Source organism: Podarcis muralis, chromosome 4, assembly GCF_964188315.1.
Source record: "Podarcis muralis chromosome 4, rPodMur119.hap1.1, whole genome shotgun sequence".
Classification (NCBI taxonomy): domain Eukaryota; kingdom Metazoa; phylum Chordata; class Lepidosauria; order Squamata; family Lacertidae; genus Podarcis; species Podarcis muralis.
Window position 1 is genome coordinate 64119455 of NC_135658.1, and position 15017 is coordinate 64134471.

The 15017-nt window shown below is 42.9% G+C and overlaps 1 protein-coding gene across 1 annotated transcript in view; it reads right to left on the reverse strand.

The window, feature by feature from the left end:
- PDK3 (pyruvate dehydrogenase kinase 3) overlaps positions 1-1926 on the reverse strand; it is a 38994-nt gene extending 37068 nt beyond the window's left edge. Inside the window, exon 1 of the mRNA XM_028727466.2 lies at positions 1318-1926. Coding sequence (XP_028583299.2) covers positions 1318-1423 — 106 coding nt within the window. The 5' untranslated portion in view covers positions 1424-1926. The remainder of the gene's footprint in view (positions 1-1317) is intronic.
- Positions 1927-15017: the final 13091 nt, after the last annotated feature.

Genomic DNA, 15017 nt, shown 5'->3' on the forward strand with positions numbered 1-15017 from the left:
CAGGCTGCATCTACAAAAGAATTCAAGCCACAGCTAACAAGGGGAAAAGTTCATTTGCAGGCCTAACCTGGATGTAAACCACACCAGCAAAGGAAGAACAGGAAATGCACTTAGAATACACTCCTAATTCTTCCTTTTTTAACAGAATCATGGTGACATCAGGTGACTGACACCTGTCAGTCTTACTCACATGCCAAAGTGACCCACTACAGGTGTAGAATTACAGAACTTCAGAGTTGGAAGGGACCACAAGAGTCACCACCTCGCTGAAGTTAAGGAGGTCTGGGTTCAGTCAGTGCCTGAACAGATGACAGCCATCAAAACAACATTATGGACCTTTGGGTCCATGATAGAAAAAAGGCAGGATATACAGGTAAGCATATAGATAAATAAATTGCTAATCATGAAACCTTGTTTTGAAGTGAGCATTATTGTTCCAAAGTTAGCATTAAGTTGTCTAGATAGGATGGCACAGCAAATTGTGATTAGACAAAACCTGGGAATTTCAGTGGGCTTGAGCATGAGCCTTTGGGCCTGCTCCCAATAAGCCATGGTTTGGCGAATCAATTCAGAAGATCTGAATTGGCCCAAGGAATGGTCTGAAAACAGGCGATGCAGCTGCTGTTCAGTACCTGGGCAGGAAATCATCCGCATACTTTACGTATGACACCTTGAGCTGCTGGGAGAATATAATGAATAGACTGAGGCACTGACACTGGTCAACTTTTCCCTGGATCCTCCCCTTGTTTTCCTGGTAGGGAACTTGCCTGCAACAGCTGCACCACACACAGAAATGAAGAGGTGGTGTTTCCTCCTTCTCACATCCCTGTGTGTGGGGAGCTCCATCTGTTGAGCTTCTGCCTTCCCAGCAGCTGAACCCTAACTTTCCTAACCATATTTACCAACTCAATACACCCCTAAAACACACACACACACCCCTCCTCCTGAAATGCAGTCGACTAATAAGTTTTATATACCAGTCCTTTTCCACTGGCCCTTAACCCTTTGGGGAAGCTCCTCAGAAGCCCCTCCACACACACCCCACCCCAGGTCCTCAGTTACCCGGATTCTTCCGCTTGTTTTGGCCCCCGCCCCACCTCCGGCCTTGCGAAAGGCAATTCAGTGACGTCACACAAACACACCGGGGCGGCGCAGCGGGCTTCCTTCTCCTGCCCCCCAGCCCCCCCTCCCACCCCGCGTTCCTCACGGCTAGGAGCGAAAGAGCAGCGGCGGGAGGAGGAGGCGGCGCCCGCCCTCGCTCCCGCGCTTGTTGTTTGGTTTGGCGCGGCGTGCAGGTGCCTCTCCGTCGTCACTCACCGAAGTCCAGGAACTGCTTGATGGAGAGCGGCGACGGGGAGAAGCGGGAGTAGTACTCGATCTGTTTGGGGATGGGGCTCTTCAGGAGCGCCCCGCACAGCCGCATGGCGCTGCTGGGTCAGTCGGCCGGCTGGCAGGTCGGTGGGTGAGGGAGACGGAGAGGAGCAGGAAGGAGAGGGGAAGGCGCGTGCGCGCGCACAGCAGCAGCAGCAGCGCCTGCGGGGCCCCTGGACGAACCGGCCGAGCAACTGCCTGGCGGCGCGTGCGGAGACTCACGCACGCAAAACACCGCGGGCGCGCGGGAGGGGGCGGGGAGGCGAAGGCGCTCGCAACTGTCACCGCGGCCCAGCAGCTCCTCGCTGCCGGCCTAGCGGAAGGCGGCGGTATCGGCCTCTTTGCCCTCCACACGGCCGCCCCCTCGTGTATCAAGGGGCCGGGCGCACCGCGCCTTCTTCCCGCTGCAGCTCGACCCGGCCGGTATCCCCCGGCCCGGCAGCGACGGCGAGCGCCCGCCTCCTGGCCTTACGCGGCCTTCTGACTGGGCGACGAGCAGCCAGCATTGCCGCCGCTGCCGCCTTCCTTTGCCTTTCTCGGTCGCCCGAGTAAGCGCCGCCTGCCATCACCATGACGCCCAAAGGCATGCGCACGCGCCGATGGGCGCCGGTTGGTTTCCGGGCCTACAGCTCGATTTGAAAGTGAGGAGACCGGGGCACGTGTGGTTTCAGACACATAACACGGATCGCTGCCTGAGGGCAAGATGCCCTTCTGCTTTTCTTTATTCTCCAAGAGCTTGTCCTGCTTCTTCACCCACCACCACACACAATGCTTAAGAGCAGGGATGAAGGATTTGTTGCCTTCCAGATCAGTCTTTCTCAACCTGGTGGTGGGGTGTCCCACATGTTGTTGAACTACAACTCCCATCATCCATTGCCAGCAGGGGCAGCAGTCAGGGATGATGGTAGTCCAAACCTATGACCAGAACTGGAATCATCATGTACACTACGGAAACCATGATCTACGTCATATCACACACCTTCAGCTATCTTAAATATTACTGTCCATTTCTGGACTGTCTTAAAATTTCCTTCGCTTGAGCCAAAGTTTCGTAACAACCAACCCCTGATACGATTTTTTAGAAAGGAACAATTCCCCCTTAAGGGATACACTAGCCTGTGCTTTCTACAAGGATGCTGACTGGCCCAAGAGAAAATAACAAACATTATAGGCATGGAAACAGGCAGAGAAGGAAAGCAAAAGGAACCTAGCTAAGTCAAAGATGATTCCACTCTTGTACACATCCACCTGGTGTAAAGCAGGCTTAAAGAAGAGAGGTGATGCATGGAACAATCTCGTGGGAGAAAGACTTAACAATTTGGGCACCTACAAGATGCACAGTTCTAAGAAAAGAGCTTCCTAGATCCATCCACCTTAAGGACAGGGCATGGACAGAAGGGACATGAAGTGCAAATGAACTCGAGTACTGTAGCAAGGTGTATCAATACAACTTTCCCTCCACAGAATGGCAGGGTAGTCATGATGGGTCCCTGGCCAGTGAGAACTGACAACCAGCTGACTAAGGTATCCATTGTGGGGAAAGGCAGTGGCACTTTCCTAGCAAACTCAGTCTTAATTACTGATGAAATATGCTTGCTGGAGGAAACCTTCAGGGGAAATTAATGGCTGAATAAGGATATACACTTGCATTAGATATAGCCAAGGTTCTGGGGACTAATTAGGTATCTGCCTATTCACCTTGCTCTTGCTGCTGCTGTGGGAGGTCATTCAGCTGAAAACAATGTTGCCTCCTCTGTTGCTTCCGAGTACTCCAATGCACACAGTGAAGAATCGTTAAATGGTTCTGAGGCATGTGTAGAATTCCAGTGAAAATGAGCTTCTTGGTAATACATGAAATCCATAGCTCATACAATCCCCAGAAGAAGCATTTGAGTCCTGCTGTGGGACCAATTACCCCACTCAGCACGCAGCTTGTTTTCTTGCAGAAAGTTAGGCAGACAAACTGAAAAGATCCATTTCCAAATATTTCAGTTCAAAAGAGTGATAAATACAAGCTTCAGAGCTTCATGGTGGGACTGATTGGGCTGCTGTTGCTGAGGTCTTGGTCTGCAACAATGGATTTAGCCTTGGATGAAGCTTGGAGCCAATGGAATACTCCCCAGAGGAAGAGGAACACCGGAGAATTGTGTGGGAGAACAACTGGGAAATGGTTGAGCAACACAACCGTGAGACTGTGCAAGGGAAACACACCTACACAATGGGAATGAACCAATTTGCCGATTTGACTGATGAAGAGTTTAATCAAAAAATGGTTAATAATAATAATAAAGTTATTACTTATACCCCACCCATCCGACTGGGTTTCCCAAGCCACTTTGGGCTTAGGTTCCGTCCTGAGTCATATTCAGTAATCAATGAATAATGTTTCTGGCAAACTCAAGGTCATTGGATGAAGTAAGTTTTTAAGTGTAATTGTTTTTTAGAATGTTTTGATCTGTTTCTATTTCATTTTTGTTTTTAAATTGTATATCCGTTTGCTGCCCTGGGCTCCTTGAGGAGGAAGGGTAGGATATAAATTCAATTATTATTATTATTATTATTAATAATAATGATAATAATAATATGATGGACAAAGAAGACTATAAACTCCAACAGCAATCTCACAAGATTGCACACAGTGAGATGCCTGGTAGTTCTAGGAGAGCCCAGTGTGCAGTAGGAAGCAGGTAATTTGAATGCAAGTCCCACTACCGGGAGATGGTGAGATTACCTCCACAAGCAGAACACAGCTTTTGGATGTCATGCCACCAATGATAAATTTGAGTGGAAAAATAAGAATTGGCAGGACAAGAACCTACGTCTCCTTCTTCAAAGAACTATACCCTCATCCTGCCAACAGATGGGAGGGGGAGACACATAATGGAGCCCATCTAGTCTTCCTAGACCTAGCCCATGATATGCTTCACCATAAAAATCTGAAGAGGCTCTGTGCAGAGCTATCGCTCACTGATGCTTCTGTGGCTCTTGTTGAACTGTTGCTAAGAACATGCTTACACTACACTGGTATTTACTCTTGCACAAGGACACTCTGGCATAATGGAATCACAGAATGGCTTTATTTAAAAAGAAAAATTAGAAGAAAAACCCAGTTTCAAATGGTTACTCATAAGTGCATCTCACTGATTTCAGTGAGGGTTATTTTCAAGTCAGTTTTCATAGGATTGCAGTCCCTAGTTCATGTTATTGGTGAGTTAAAATTATTGTGTGATACAGATTTTCCAGCATATATTGAGTTATTCTTGTGCTATTCCTGCCCCCAAACATATCATTTCATAACTATGATAATTTATATACAAATGTATGCTAGGTAGGCACAAAGTTTCTTGTCGTGCTTTTTTTGTAGTTAAATAATCAGGATTATTTAATTTTTTTCTGAACCAAACATTCAGGATGTCAGCTTGCCATCTGTAAGCTCTTAAGAAAACATTTTCTTCTTTCTAATAAAGCATTTGGTGGCCTTGCAAGCCGACAGTGGGCGTTTGATGCAATAAACTTTGAGTAATAAATTTTAGGGTGATGTCAAAGTGGTTGAATTGTAGATCAGAAAACAAGGAGCAAGTGCTGAACATTTTACTCCAGTTCTTTTCGAAACATTTAGTTCATAACATCTTGATGAAAAGGTTGTTCTTAGAATTATTGTCATTCCCCTTGAGAACCATCAAGTTCAGACTCTCAAATATTGAGAATAGAAAATACATTTGAAAAGTTAACAATACTGACCAATAACGTGGGGGTGGAGCGTGTAAGGAGTAGAGTCAGACCAAGAAGAAAGAATTATGGTCTGAAACTGCATTTTACAAAATTACAGAAAAAGAGATAGAGAAACAAGATACCAGGGAATTATACAGTTGCCCATCTGGAGCATCTGTCTCTTACAAATTATATTTTCACAGTGTTCATTTTTCTCAACAATATTCTAAGAAAAACTGCTAGGAAAAGTACAGTTCTTTTCAGCTGGATTATAGCAATAGATGGTCAAAAGGTATAAGAGCCACCAGGAGATCACTTCTTGCCCATTTTCTGAAGAGAGGAGACAATGCCAACATTCACGCTCCCCCAACTTAAAAACCCATCACTGTTTTCAATCACTTATCCTTTTGCCTATGGTGCTTGAAAGATAGGAAGGATGCTGCTGAGAAGAAACTTCAGCTAAAATAATAATAAATACACAGTAAAAAAAATCTTTTTCATTTTAGGCCTACCTGTAAGTCTGTACTTTATACATAAACTAACTCACCTCATCCCAGGTTATGTGTTGAATTTTGTTTTGTTGATTTTGGACCAGTTTTCCATTCTATCAATATCATTTCAAAGTTTATTCTCATCCCTCCTCTTTTTGTGTCATCTGCAAAGTTGACAAGGATCTCCTCTAGCCCTTCATCTAAATCACGAAAATTAAGATAAATTACATCCACATCATTCCCACAGATATGATTAGTCTGGCAGGTTTTATTATTGAGTGCTGCTCTGGTTTCGCCAGAAGCAGCTTAGTCATGCTGGCCACATGACCCGGAAAAACTGTCTGCAGAAGCAGACAAATGCCAGCTCCCTCAGCCTTTAAAGCAAAATGAGCGCTGCAACCCCAGAGTTATTCACGACTGTACTTAATTGTCAGGGGTCCCTTTACCTTTATGCTGGCTTCTACTAATCACTGCATTGTTATCAATATGCTTACAAACTGAAGCCTTGCTCTAGTATCTCCCCTGGTATCGAAGTCAGACTGAGTGATCTGTTGTTTCCTGGATCTTTCTGTGCCTCTTTTGTAAACTGAAATCTTCGCTGGAAGACTTCCTCTACTCTCTGAGGTGAGGCAAGTACCTATGAGAAGCTATTAGAAAGCCTTTTGGGTATTGGCGTCCCAGTTACGGAACACTTTCCCCAAAGAGATTGGCCTGGACCCAATACAGTTTGCTGACTCAGGAGAATAACAGGATTCTACATACAAAAGATGATTGGCAGTTGAATCTTATTTAAACACTGGTGACAGGACAGTAGCCTTCATCATCACAGAGAGAGCTGACCTCTAACATCCCACCACCGCTTTCCACCCTCCACCCAATGCCCTAAGTGTTCACTCTGTTCTAATGGTAGGATCCTATTGATCTTTTGGTGCCAGGCCTATCCATATTTCTGGCCTTTTTAGATGCAATTGTAATCTTATGACCTATTTTATGCTGCTTGTGTGACTTCATGGCTTTAGCTTATGTAATGAGCAGACACTCTTGCCTTCCTTGCAAGGTGTAGGACCGCTGAGGGGTACAGGTTGTGTGATTTATGGACAAGTAACACTGCCACCATCCTCACTGTGTTAGTAAAGACTGTGTACACAGTGCAGTTTAGTGTGCATTCAGTGCACTCCATATGCTGGTTGTTTCTGTGTTGTACAAATAACCACAACCCCAATCTAAACGTATGCTATTTCTTTCTATGATTTAATGCCTTTTATCCCAAACCAATTTTTATGCTAAAGGAGATTTTCAAAGTGAATGAATTTGCACTTCAGTCCATGCATGCATGAACAAGAGAGCATGCAAACAGTAATTTTCTTGTGTGGGGGGGGGGGGGAGAGAGGAGTTTAGTCACCCACAACTGAGGTGATGTGAATATCCAATCGGATACGATCCTAGGATTTTCCAGATCCAGCACGTATGAAGGATGACCTTTCTTAATAGGGAAATAGCTCTTAAGACGAGTAAACATGAGGATAAATCTCTCTTCACTTCCTGACAATTCCTTCTGTGTATTCAGCAAGGTTTCAGCTTATTTGCCTTTCTGGCTTCTCTCTGATGGAGAGGTGATTCTTAAAGGGCAGGGGTGTATCCAGCAGCTGACCAGGTTGACCCCCACAAAGGGCACAGGCCCAAGAGGGTGCAAAAAAGCATGGATCTCCACTCTGGTTCAGGGAGTCCTGTCTGCCTGGCACTTGCTCCCCAGGGCAGGCTGCTCCTCTGCTGCTCTGGGTGGCTAGACATACCATTCTGCCTCCTGTGGGCGCCTTTGCAGAGGAGCACAAGAAACATGGGAAGGGGGCACCCATACAGCTCCTTGCTAAGGGCACAAGGGAGCCTAGATTCACCTCTGTGAAAGACACAGAGAGTTAGCTTTGCTTTGCACAGAAATATATAGATATAAAATTTACATTTCAACTCTTCTGTTCTTTTTTGCAAACTACCTCGGGAATGTAATTGAAGGGTGATATAAAATATTTACAATGCATGAATGATTAAGGAGGGGAGGAAGTTGGAATACCATTATCTGATGGAGCTTCTTGAGCTACTAAATCCATATTTAGGTATGACTTTCATTCATTTGGCTTGCTTAACACCCAGTGACTTTTTCTCCTCCAAATGCTTGCATCTAAAATCCGTTTTATCGCCAACTAAATATCTATCCAGTTACCCAGTCAGGGTGGATTTTTATTCTTGTCTAATTTCTACATTCTGTATTACAAAACACATTGAAACATACAGAAACTTGCAATGTAAAGCAGATTAGCATGTTATCTTTAACCTTTTTTCTGATAGCTGTGACCTTTAAAAACACACACTATTTGCTGATACTCTGCCATGGATCTGGGGCTTCCTGCCAAATTAGTAAAGTCAGGAGCATGTAGCTCTTCTGGGATATGCAGCAAAATGCAAATATTTATCAAAAGTGGGTGAGGTTCCTTAATTTTGCTCTTTTCTGGACAGACACACACACAGTGCAAACACTAGCACATTTATTCGTCTTGAAGCAGGAGGAGTACAGAGTACCAAAGGTGAAAGTTCACATCCAGTTTCCTTTTTCTTGCTCTGAGCGAATTTGATATAATTGAGACCATCACACTGTGTCTACACTAAATGAAAATGATTAATATTTTTGTTCTTTATCTAACTATCCTGTGGAAGCTCAGCCCCCCAAAGTCCCCTTTATTTAAGTCATATATGCCCTACTATTTGCCGGAAGCTCTGCTGGCTGTGTGCCACCTGTAGATTTCACCCTCAGTTGCTGAAGACAGCTTCCCTGTTCAGCCTGCCACATTAAAGCATCCTCTGTCCACTCCCTTTTGTTTCCTATTTCACTTTCTTAACTAAAAAGCATAATTTGTCTAAGTGATTTGCATTATTTCTATTTAAGAACTGAATTGCTAGAAAAGGGAAAAGTCATCAGGAATATAAATATTAGCATTATGGAGAGGCAGAAGAGCCACAGAGCCTTTAAGCAGTATAATTTAAATGCACCTCCTGCCATCTTTTCAATGGCTACACAACATGGAAGTGTTTTTTAATCACCGTGCTCCAGACTCCGAGCTGAAACATCCAGCTGACATACAACTTCAAACCGTTTTGCCTCTCTGGCTAAGGAAAGCTTAGAAGTCTCTTTATTCCAAACAAAACAGGATTAAAGGTGGGAAGATGTGGTGTTTGCTTTGAAAATGATCAAATCTAAAGTAGCGCAAATGGCTGATAGCTTGTGTTTATTTATAGCTTTTCCACTGTCACAGTAAAGACCAAATTTAGTACAACACTAAGGAGAGGAAAAAGGATGCTCACAACCATGTTGATGTACTCCTTGCAGGAAACATGAAAAATATAGTGAATACTGCAAAGGGGTGGAAACAGAGGTATAAACTTCTCCTTATTCTGCATGTGTGCTAGGAGGAGGGTGGCCACTGCCAGACACCTCTCATTTTCTGCCTACTGTTCTTGTGTTTGGATAAGTGGTACTCAAAGTCTGGAAAGATGAAGAACTGGAATACAGCTATACCTTTTCCCACACCAGCAAGGACTATTCCTGCTTTCAGGTGGGGCTCAATCCAATACTGGCACATTCAGGTTGTACAATTAAAGTAGATTTGACACTCTTGTGCAGCATACCCACTTCTTTTTTGTGATAAGGAAAGTGCTAAGGAAATGTGCTGGGAAGTGTGACACAATGATGGCCTGACACAGCGTCATATACCTCCCTGCAAATAAATCAGAATGAATGCTCACTAAACAGGTGATGTCTGAAGTGACCATATACATCTGACTTTGTACCTGGTGGAGGCTGCTCCATTAGGGCAAATGGGGCACTACCCCCACCAACCTCTTTGTGCTCTCAGCCAACCCTGCTTTCTTTCAGTTGGGGGCGGGGATCACTGTATGTCAGCATCCTCCTAATTCCTTTGTCTCAGTGTTGCCTCTGGTAAAACTCAACAGGGAGAATGATAAGGACAAATTTAGAAATAGCTGGCTCTACCTGTCATTGACTCTGGCTACATCCATTGTTGGTCTCCCTGCCTTCCAACCTACCAGTTCCAATGGCACCAGCCACCACTGATGTTACAAATGTCTCTCTCACTGGCATTGATGTTGCCTCTTTTTCTGTCTCATGAGAGATACCAATTTCTTTGTAAAATTGGTCATTTCTTGTCTACAACTGGAGCCAAGCTGATGCAGGATGCTAACTTGGGGTTCCACTAAAGATTATACTGGTGCACAGACTTGAAGAAGCTGTGGCAGTGCTGGGCAAGCTGACTTCCAGCTGTTTTTATATTACCGAGGAACCCCTTAAAGGTTACAGGTTCTACTACAGTCAGTAGGAAGATTAACATCCCTGATAATTGGCCATGATGACTGTGACAGAAGGGAATTGGAGTCCAACATTTAGAGGGCCACAGATGAGCCACCCTTTATTAAATAATCCCATTATATTCATGCCAAAATAAGCCTCTCCCTCACCAAGCTAGATGCTTTTGAATGGCCAGCCATTTTGAATTGCTTGGAAGAAGGCAGAGGCAAGTCTGGGGAGAAAAACCAAAGGGACAGCAGACAGACGTGGCAAAAAGTGGAGACATGGGGTGGAAATTCTATTAAGGGCAACTGGTCAAGAAGTCCAGAGGCAACCCAGAACTTATAAAAATGGAAAGAGCCATGCCGGAAGTCCTATGATGAGACAGACATTTAGTTATTCGTGTATATGAGAAGCTGGAGGTCCACCAGATGAAACAGAGATGGAAAAACCTTACTGGGTCTCTGAGAAGCTCATTTAGGAAACTGATAAGAAGAAGAAGAAGAAAAGTTTGGATTTGATATCCCGCTTTATCACTACCCAAAGGAGCCTCAAAGCGGCTAACATTCTCCTTTCCCTTCCTCCCCCACAACAAACACTCTGTGAGGTGAGTGGGGCTGAGAGACTTCAGAGAAGTGCGACTAGCCCAAGGTCACCCAGCAGCTGCATGTGGAGGAGCAGAGATGCAAACCAGATTAGGAGTCTACCGCTCTTAACCACTACAACACACTGGCTCATAAATAAAACATTGTGTTTTATTTCCCTTAAGGGAGAATGTAGATATATTTTCCTGTTATATATTTTGTGGGAAGGTGAGTGCATTGCCAGTCTTTCTTCAATGAAATGGGTATTTTGTGGTTCCTACAACACTTTCTTAGATTTCCAAATGTGCTCCCAATCTCAAAAGATTAGGGAGCTCTGCTCTGTGTTCTGTTGTCTTCTCCCTTAGCTCAGGGCTTGTTTTATGATTAGCTCCTTGTACACCTTTTTACAAATAGCAAAGGAAGCCTTCCCATATTTCCTCCAAAGGGGTGATGATTTTGTCCCCATGTGGATTTAAATGGTACATTATGTTGCTTCAGGCCAAAAAACAGATGTGAAGACCATGCCCTACAAAAACATCGTGCAATATTAGCAAATTTATTCACATACATATACAGTGCTTTTTCTGGGGGTACTCAAAGGTATGCAGTACTGGCCCCCTTTTTCCCTTAAAAAAAGCACTCACTGCATATGCCTAGTATGTTAAATATCTTACCAGAGGCAATTGCCTGCCTTAAACAAATTTAGGCTACAATCCTATACTCAGTTACCTGGAACTAAGTCAAATTGATCTTGATGGGACTTTCCTTCAAGTAGACATGTGTAGGATTGCATTGTCAAGCTGCATGATAGACATGCTTTCATATTTAAGTTAACTGTTAATACGTCTTTAAAGCTTGTAGCTTTACATATTTCTTTTTGTAACTGAAAAGAAGAGTTGACGGGGGAAATTTCACAGTCATGTTGTAATAATAGCTGTCTACTGTTTTTAAATGCACATTTTGTAATATGAATTTGAAGGGGCTTTGTCACCTTAAATCTGCCAAGATTCTTTACTGTTACTATTTTTTAAGGCATAAAGAAGAGAGTTAATTAAGCAGCTGTGGGTTTGGAAGGGGGTTGTTTAATTCTTTTTATTGAGTTATAATATTTTATCAGGTCCATAATACGTAGAGTGCTAAAAACGAACTGAAAAATATTAACATAATAAAAGAAAAACAATTGCGGTGCAGATTTAAAGTAAGAATTTATCTTTTGGAGATCATTTCAGATGTATGATAATTAAAATGTCTCTAACAAAATTAAATAATCTTTCTGTTTCATATTACAGTTCCAGGATGTAGAGGCACACAAGGAGGAGAATTGACCAAAGGAAAACAAGAATTTAAGAAACTCAGATCAACTAGATCCATTAAAAAGCTGGAGGCGGAAAGCTCCATTGTCCCTGAATATTAACATAAATTACAAAATTGTACCAAGATAAATCGCATCCAAATAAATGTGTGTTTTTTCACATCGGCCTCTGAGTACTCTTAATTTAAATGCCAATTTTCCCAAGAGTGTAATGTCCTATACTATTATGTCCCAAGCAGCTACGGTTTTAATATTAACATTTTTGAGGTTTACACGAATTTTTATAAGATGTTGATTATAAGTTGTATGTGCTGTATTTTCATATTTGGCATGTATTAATTTGATTTGAAATAAGTTAGTATTGTGAACTTCTGAAGTCTAAGATTATTATGTCTTCTCTGCAAAATTTTGTTATAAGATAGAAAATCATTTAATGTGACATATTTGAAACAAACTTTTTATGGGGAAAAACAACTTCGCTAATATTTTTCTTCTGGAATTTTTATGAGTGTGTGGGTGTCTTTTCCTCATTCTACAAAACTTGAGTTAGATTTTGTTTTGATTTTTGCTCAAAACTTACATCCCACCCCATAAAGGGGTGGGGTTTTCATGCTATATCCTATTCTGTAGTCCAAAAGTGAGTCAAACCGATTCTATAGTACCAAGTGGGAAGATTTGGACCTGTCACTGATTCAGAGAGTCCTTAAGCCACAGTTACAAACTGCCCTACAATATAAAAAGCAATAAAGGTTGCAACCCTATACATGCTTAGTTGGGAGGGAACCCTGTTGTAAAGAAGGAGGCTTTCTTCTGAGCCAGACAGCACTGAAAACGAATTGTTGAAAAATCTTAAACAGGGGTAGCAGTTTGATTTCCCACATCCAGGATTAATAAAACTGTATTGATCAGAAACCATCAAACGATCAGTTAAAGCAAAACGAAGCATAAAGTCTGTTCACGTCCTTCCCCTTTCTGCCTTTAAACCTTATTAACAGATGAAACACTGAGCAGGGAGGAAATCCGTAACGGTGAATTTAGTGTGCCATCTAGTGACCATTTATTTTGCCGCAGGAACCACATTCATTTCTCCTGTAGTTAAGAAAAGCTGTTCGTCTTAGACCAGAGATCAGGGCCAGCTCACCCATGAGGCAAGTTGAGGTGACCATCTCTGGCAGCAGGGTCCACCGGGTCAGCAGATCCTGATTTCAATCTTTCTTTCACTGCTTGTTCCTAGTGTAGACCTTCCCTAAGCCCTCCTTTGCTAGCAAGTGGCGGGGGGCGGGCACCATTTTTGGGTCTGCCTCAGGTACCAAAAACTCTTGGTACGGCTCTGCCAGAGATACAGCACAGAAATGATTGGACATCTGGTTGGGCACTGTGAGCATGGGATGAAGAGCTAGATGGGCCTTTTATCTGACCCAGAGGGTTCTTCTTATGTTCTTGCATCTCCAGACTAAACTTCAGAATGCCCTGCACGGTCAAGAAGAAGACCTGAAATCAACCTTCTGTCTCCATTGTCACAAACTGCAGTTCTTATCAGCTCTGAGAAGACAGAACTGCAGCACAGACTGCTGTTACAATGACACAGCAGGACTAATTTCTGAGTAGACATCCATAGGATTGGACTGTATATTCAGTATGCACATCTACAATATGAATATGCATTTGACACAAAATGGGCTGGGCTCATCAATCACAGAATTCTGAATTGTCTCTTGAGGATAATTGCCATTGGTTCTCCTCACCTGTTGCGCCCAAATCTTCCCCTCTGGATGAAAAGGAGTAAGAAGCCCTCCTTGCCCCCGGAATTGTATTGCAGCTCATTCATCTGTGAAGCTTATATTTGTAATCTGTATCTATATAGCCAGTGCAGGGGGTTTGCTGAAGCTGGATTGTCCATATAAAGCCACGGAGAGAATGTTTACTCTTCTCAAAAAAATAGGAAAGGGAAAAGGTTGCAAAGAAGCACTTTAATTTATTGCTCTAAAGGACCCAGCACACAGCAAACTGCCTGTATCCAGAGCAACCAAATCACATATGAAAGATTTCTATTGTACATAGTACAGGGGTAGTGGCTGCTAGTGCCATTGACAACAGCAGGTAGGCTCATGGTAACAGGGCAATAGACAAAAGATAATGGAACTGGAATGCTGAATCCAAGGAGCAACAAACAATCCAGAGATAATGAGTGAGGAAAACTGAGGGTCGGAGGAAATTGCAAGAGAAATCTCCATGACTATATAGGCGAGCTCAGAGTTGCTGCTCGTGCAGCACTATTGCTGCTTGACAGGCCTGCACGTGTACGATTGGTAATTGTGTTCCCTATGATATTGATATTCCATTTACAATCAGCACGACAAAATTATCAAGGCTCAGCTTCGCAGGCGTCTCATCTCTTTGTTTGGTACAAAGCATAGCTGTGATCGGCCGCGTTCTATAGAACAAAGATCGCCCATTGGTCTGGAGCCAAAGGTTCCTTTCCTTTGAGAGAAGGAATCTTCCTCCATCCAGCGAAGGAGAACTTCCACGGAAGGAAGCTGCTTCTATCAGAAGATCTTTGGATCCAAACTACTGTATATTATAATGTGGTTAAAAAACAAACAAAGCTAACTTCATTTGGTTTATAGGATTTATTACAAATCACAAAAAAGGAGATAGTAAACTTCAGATATTATCTTTACCACCTCAGCCCACACCAAAATTCCACCTGTGTATCATGTCTTATTTTAAAATATTAGATTGATAATTAATTTAAATATAATAAAAAAATTACATCTGACGTTTTCCTATATACCAAGTAATTGTCTGCCACTTATGATAAGGGGCAAGACTAGAGAAGGAGATGAACTTTTAGGAAATGTGTTCCTTTTTCTGAAATTCACACACTGGGCATACTGGTAGGTTTGCAGAAATACGTCCCGGCGTTTCTGTGGCAATTGCGCAATCGCAGTGCCGTGTTGAGTAGAACAAACTCTTTTCATGAAACCACAACACTGTTTCCATCAGCCTGACTATAAATGGTCCATCAGATACAACACAAATTTGCTAGGTTTTAAATTCCCTGAAAATTCTGATATGAGGTAGGTAATAACAATGCTACCAACCCTGTTAAAGGCTGTTTTTTTCATATGCCATGGTATAAATAATAATAATACTGCCAGCTTTTAGTTATGCCAAAATTACTTTACTGCTCC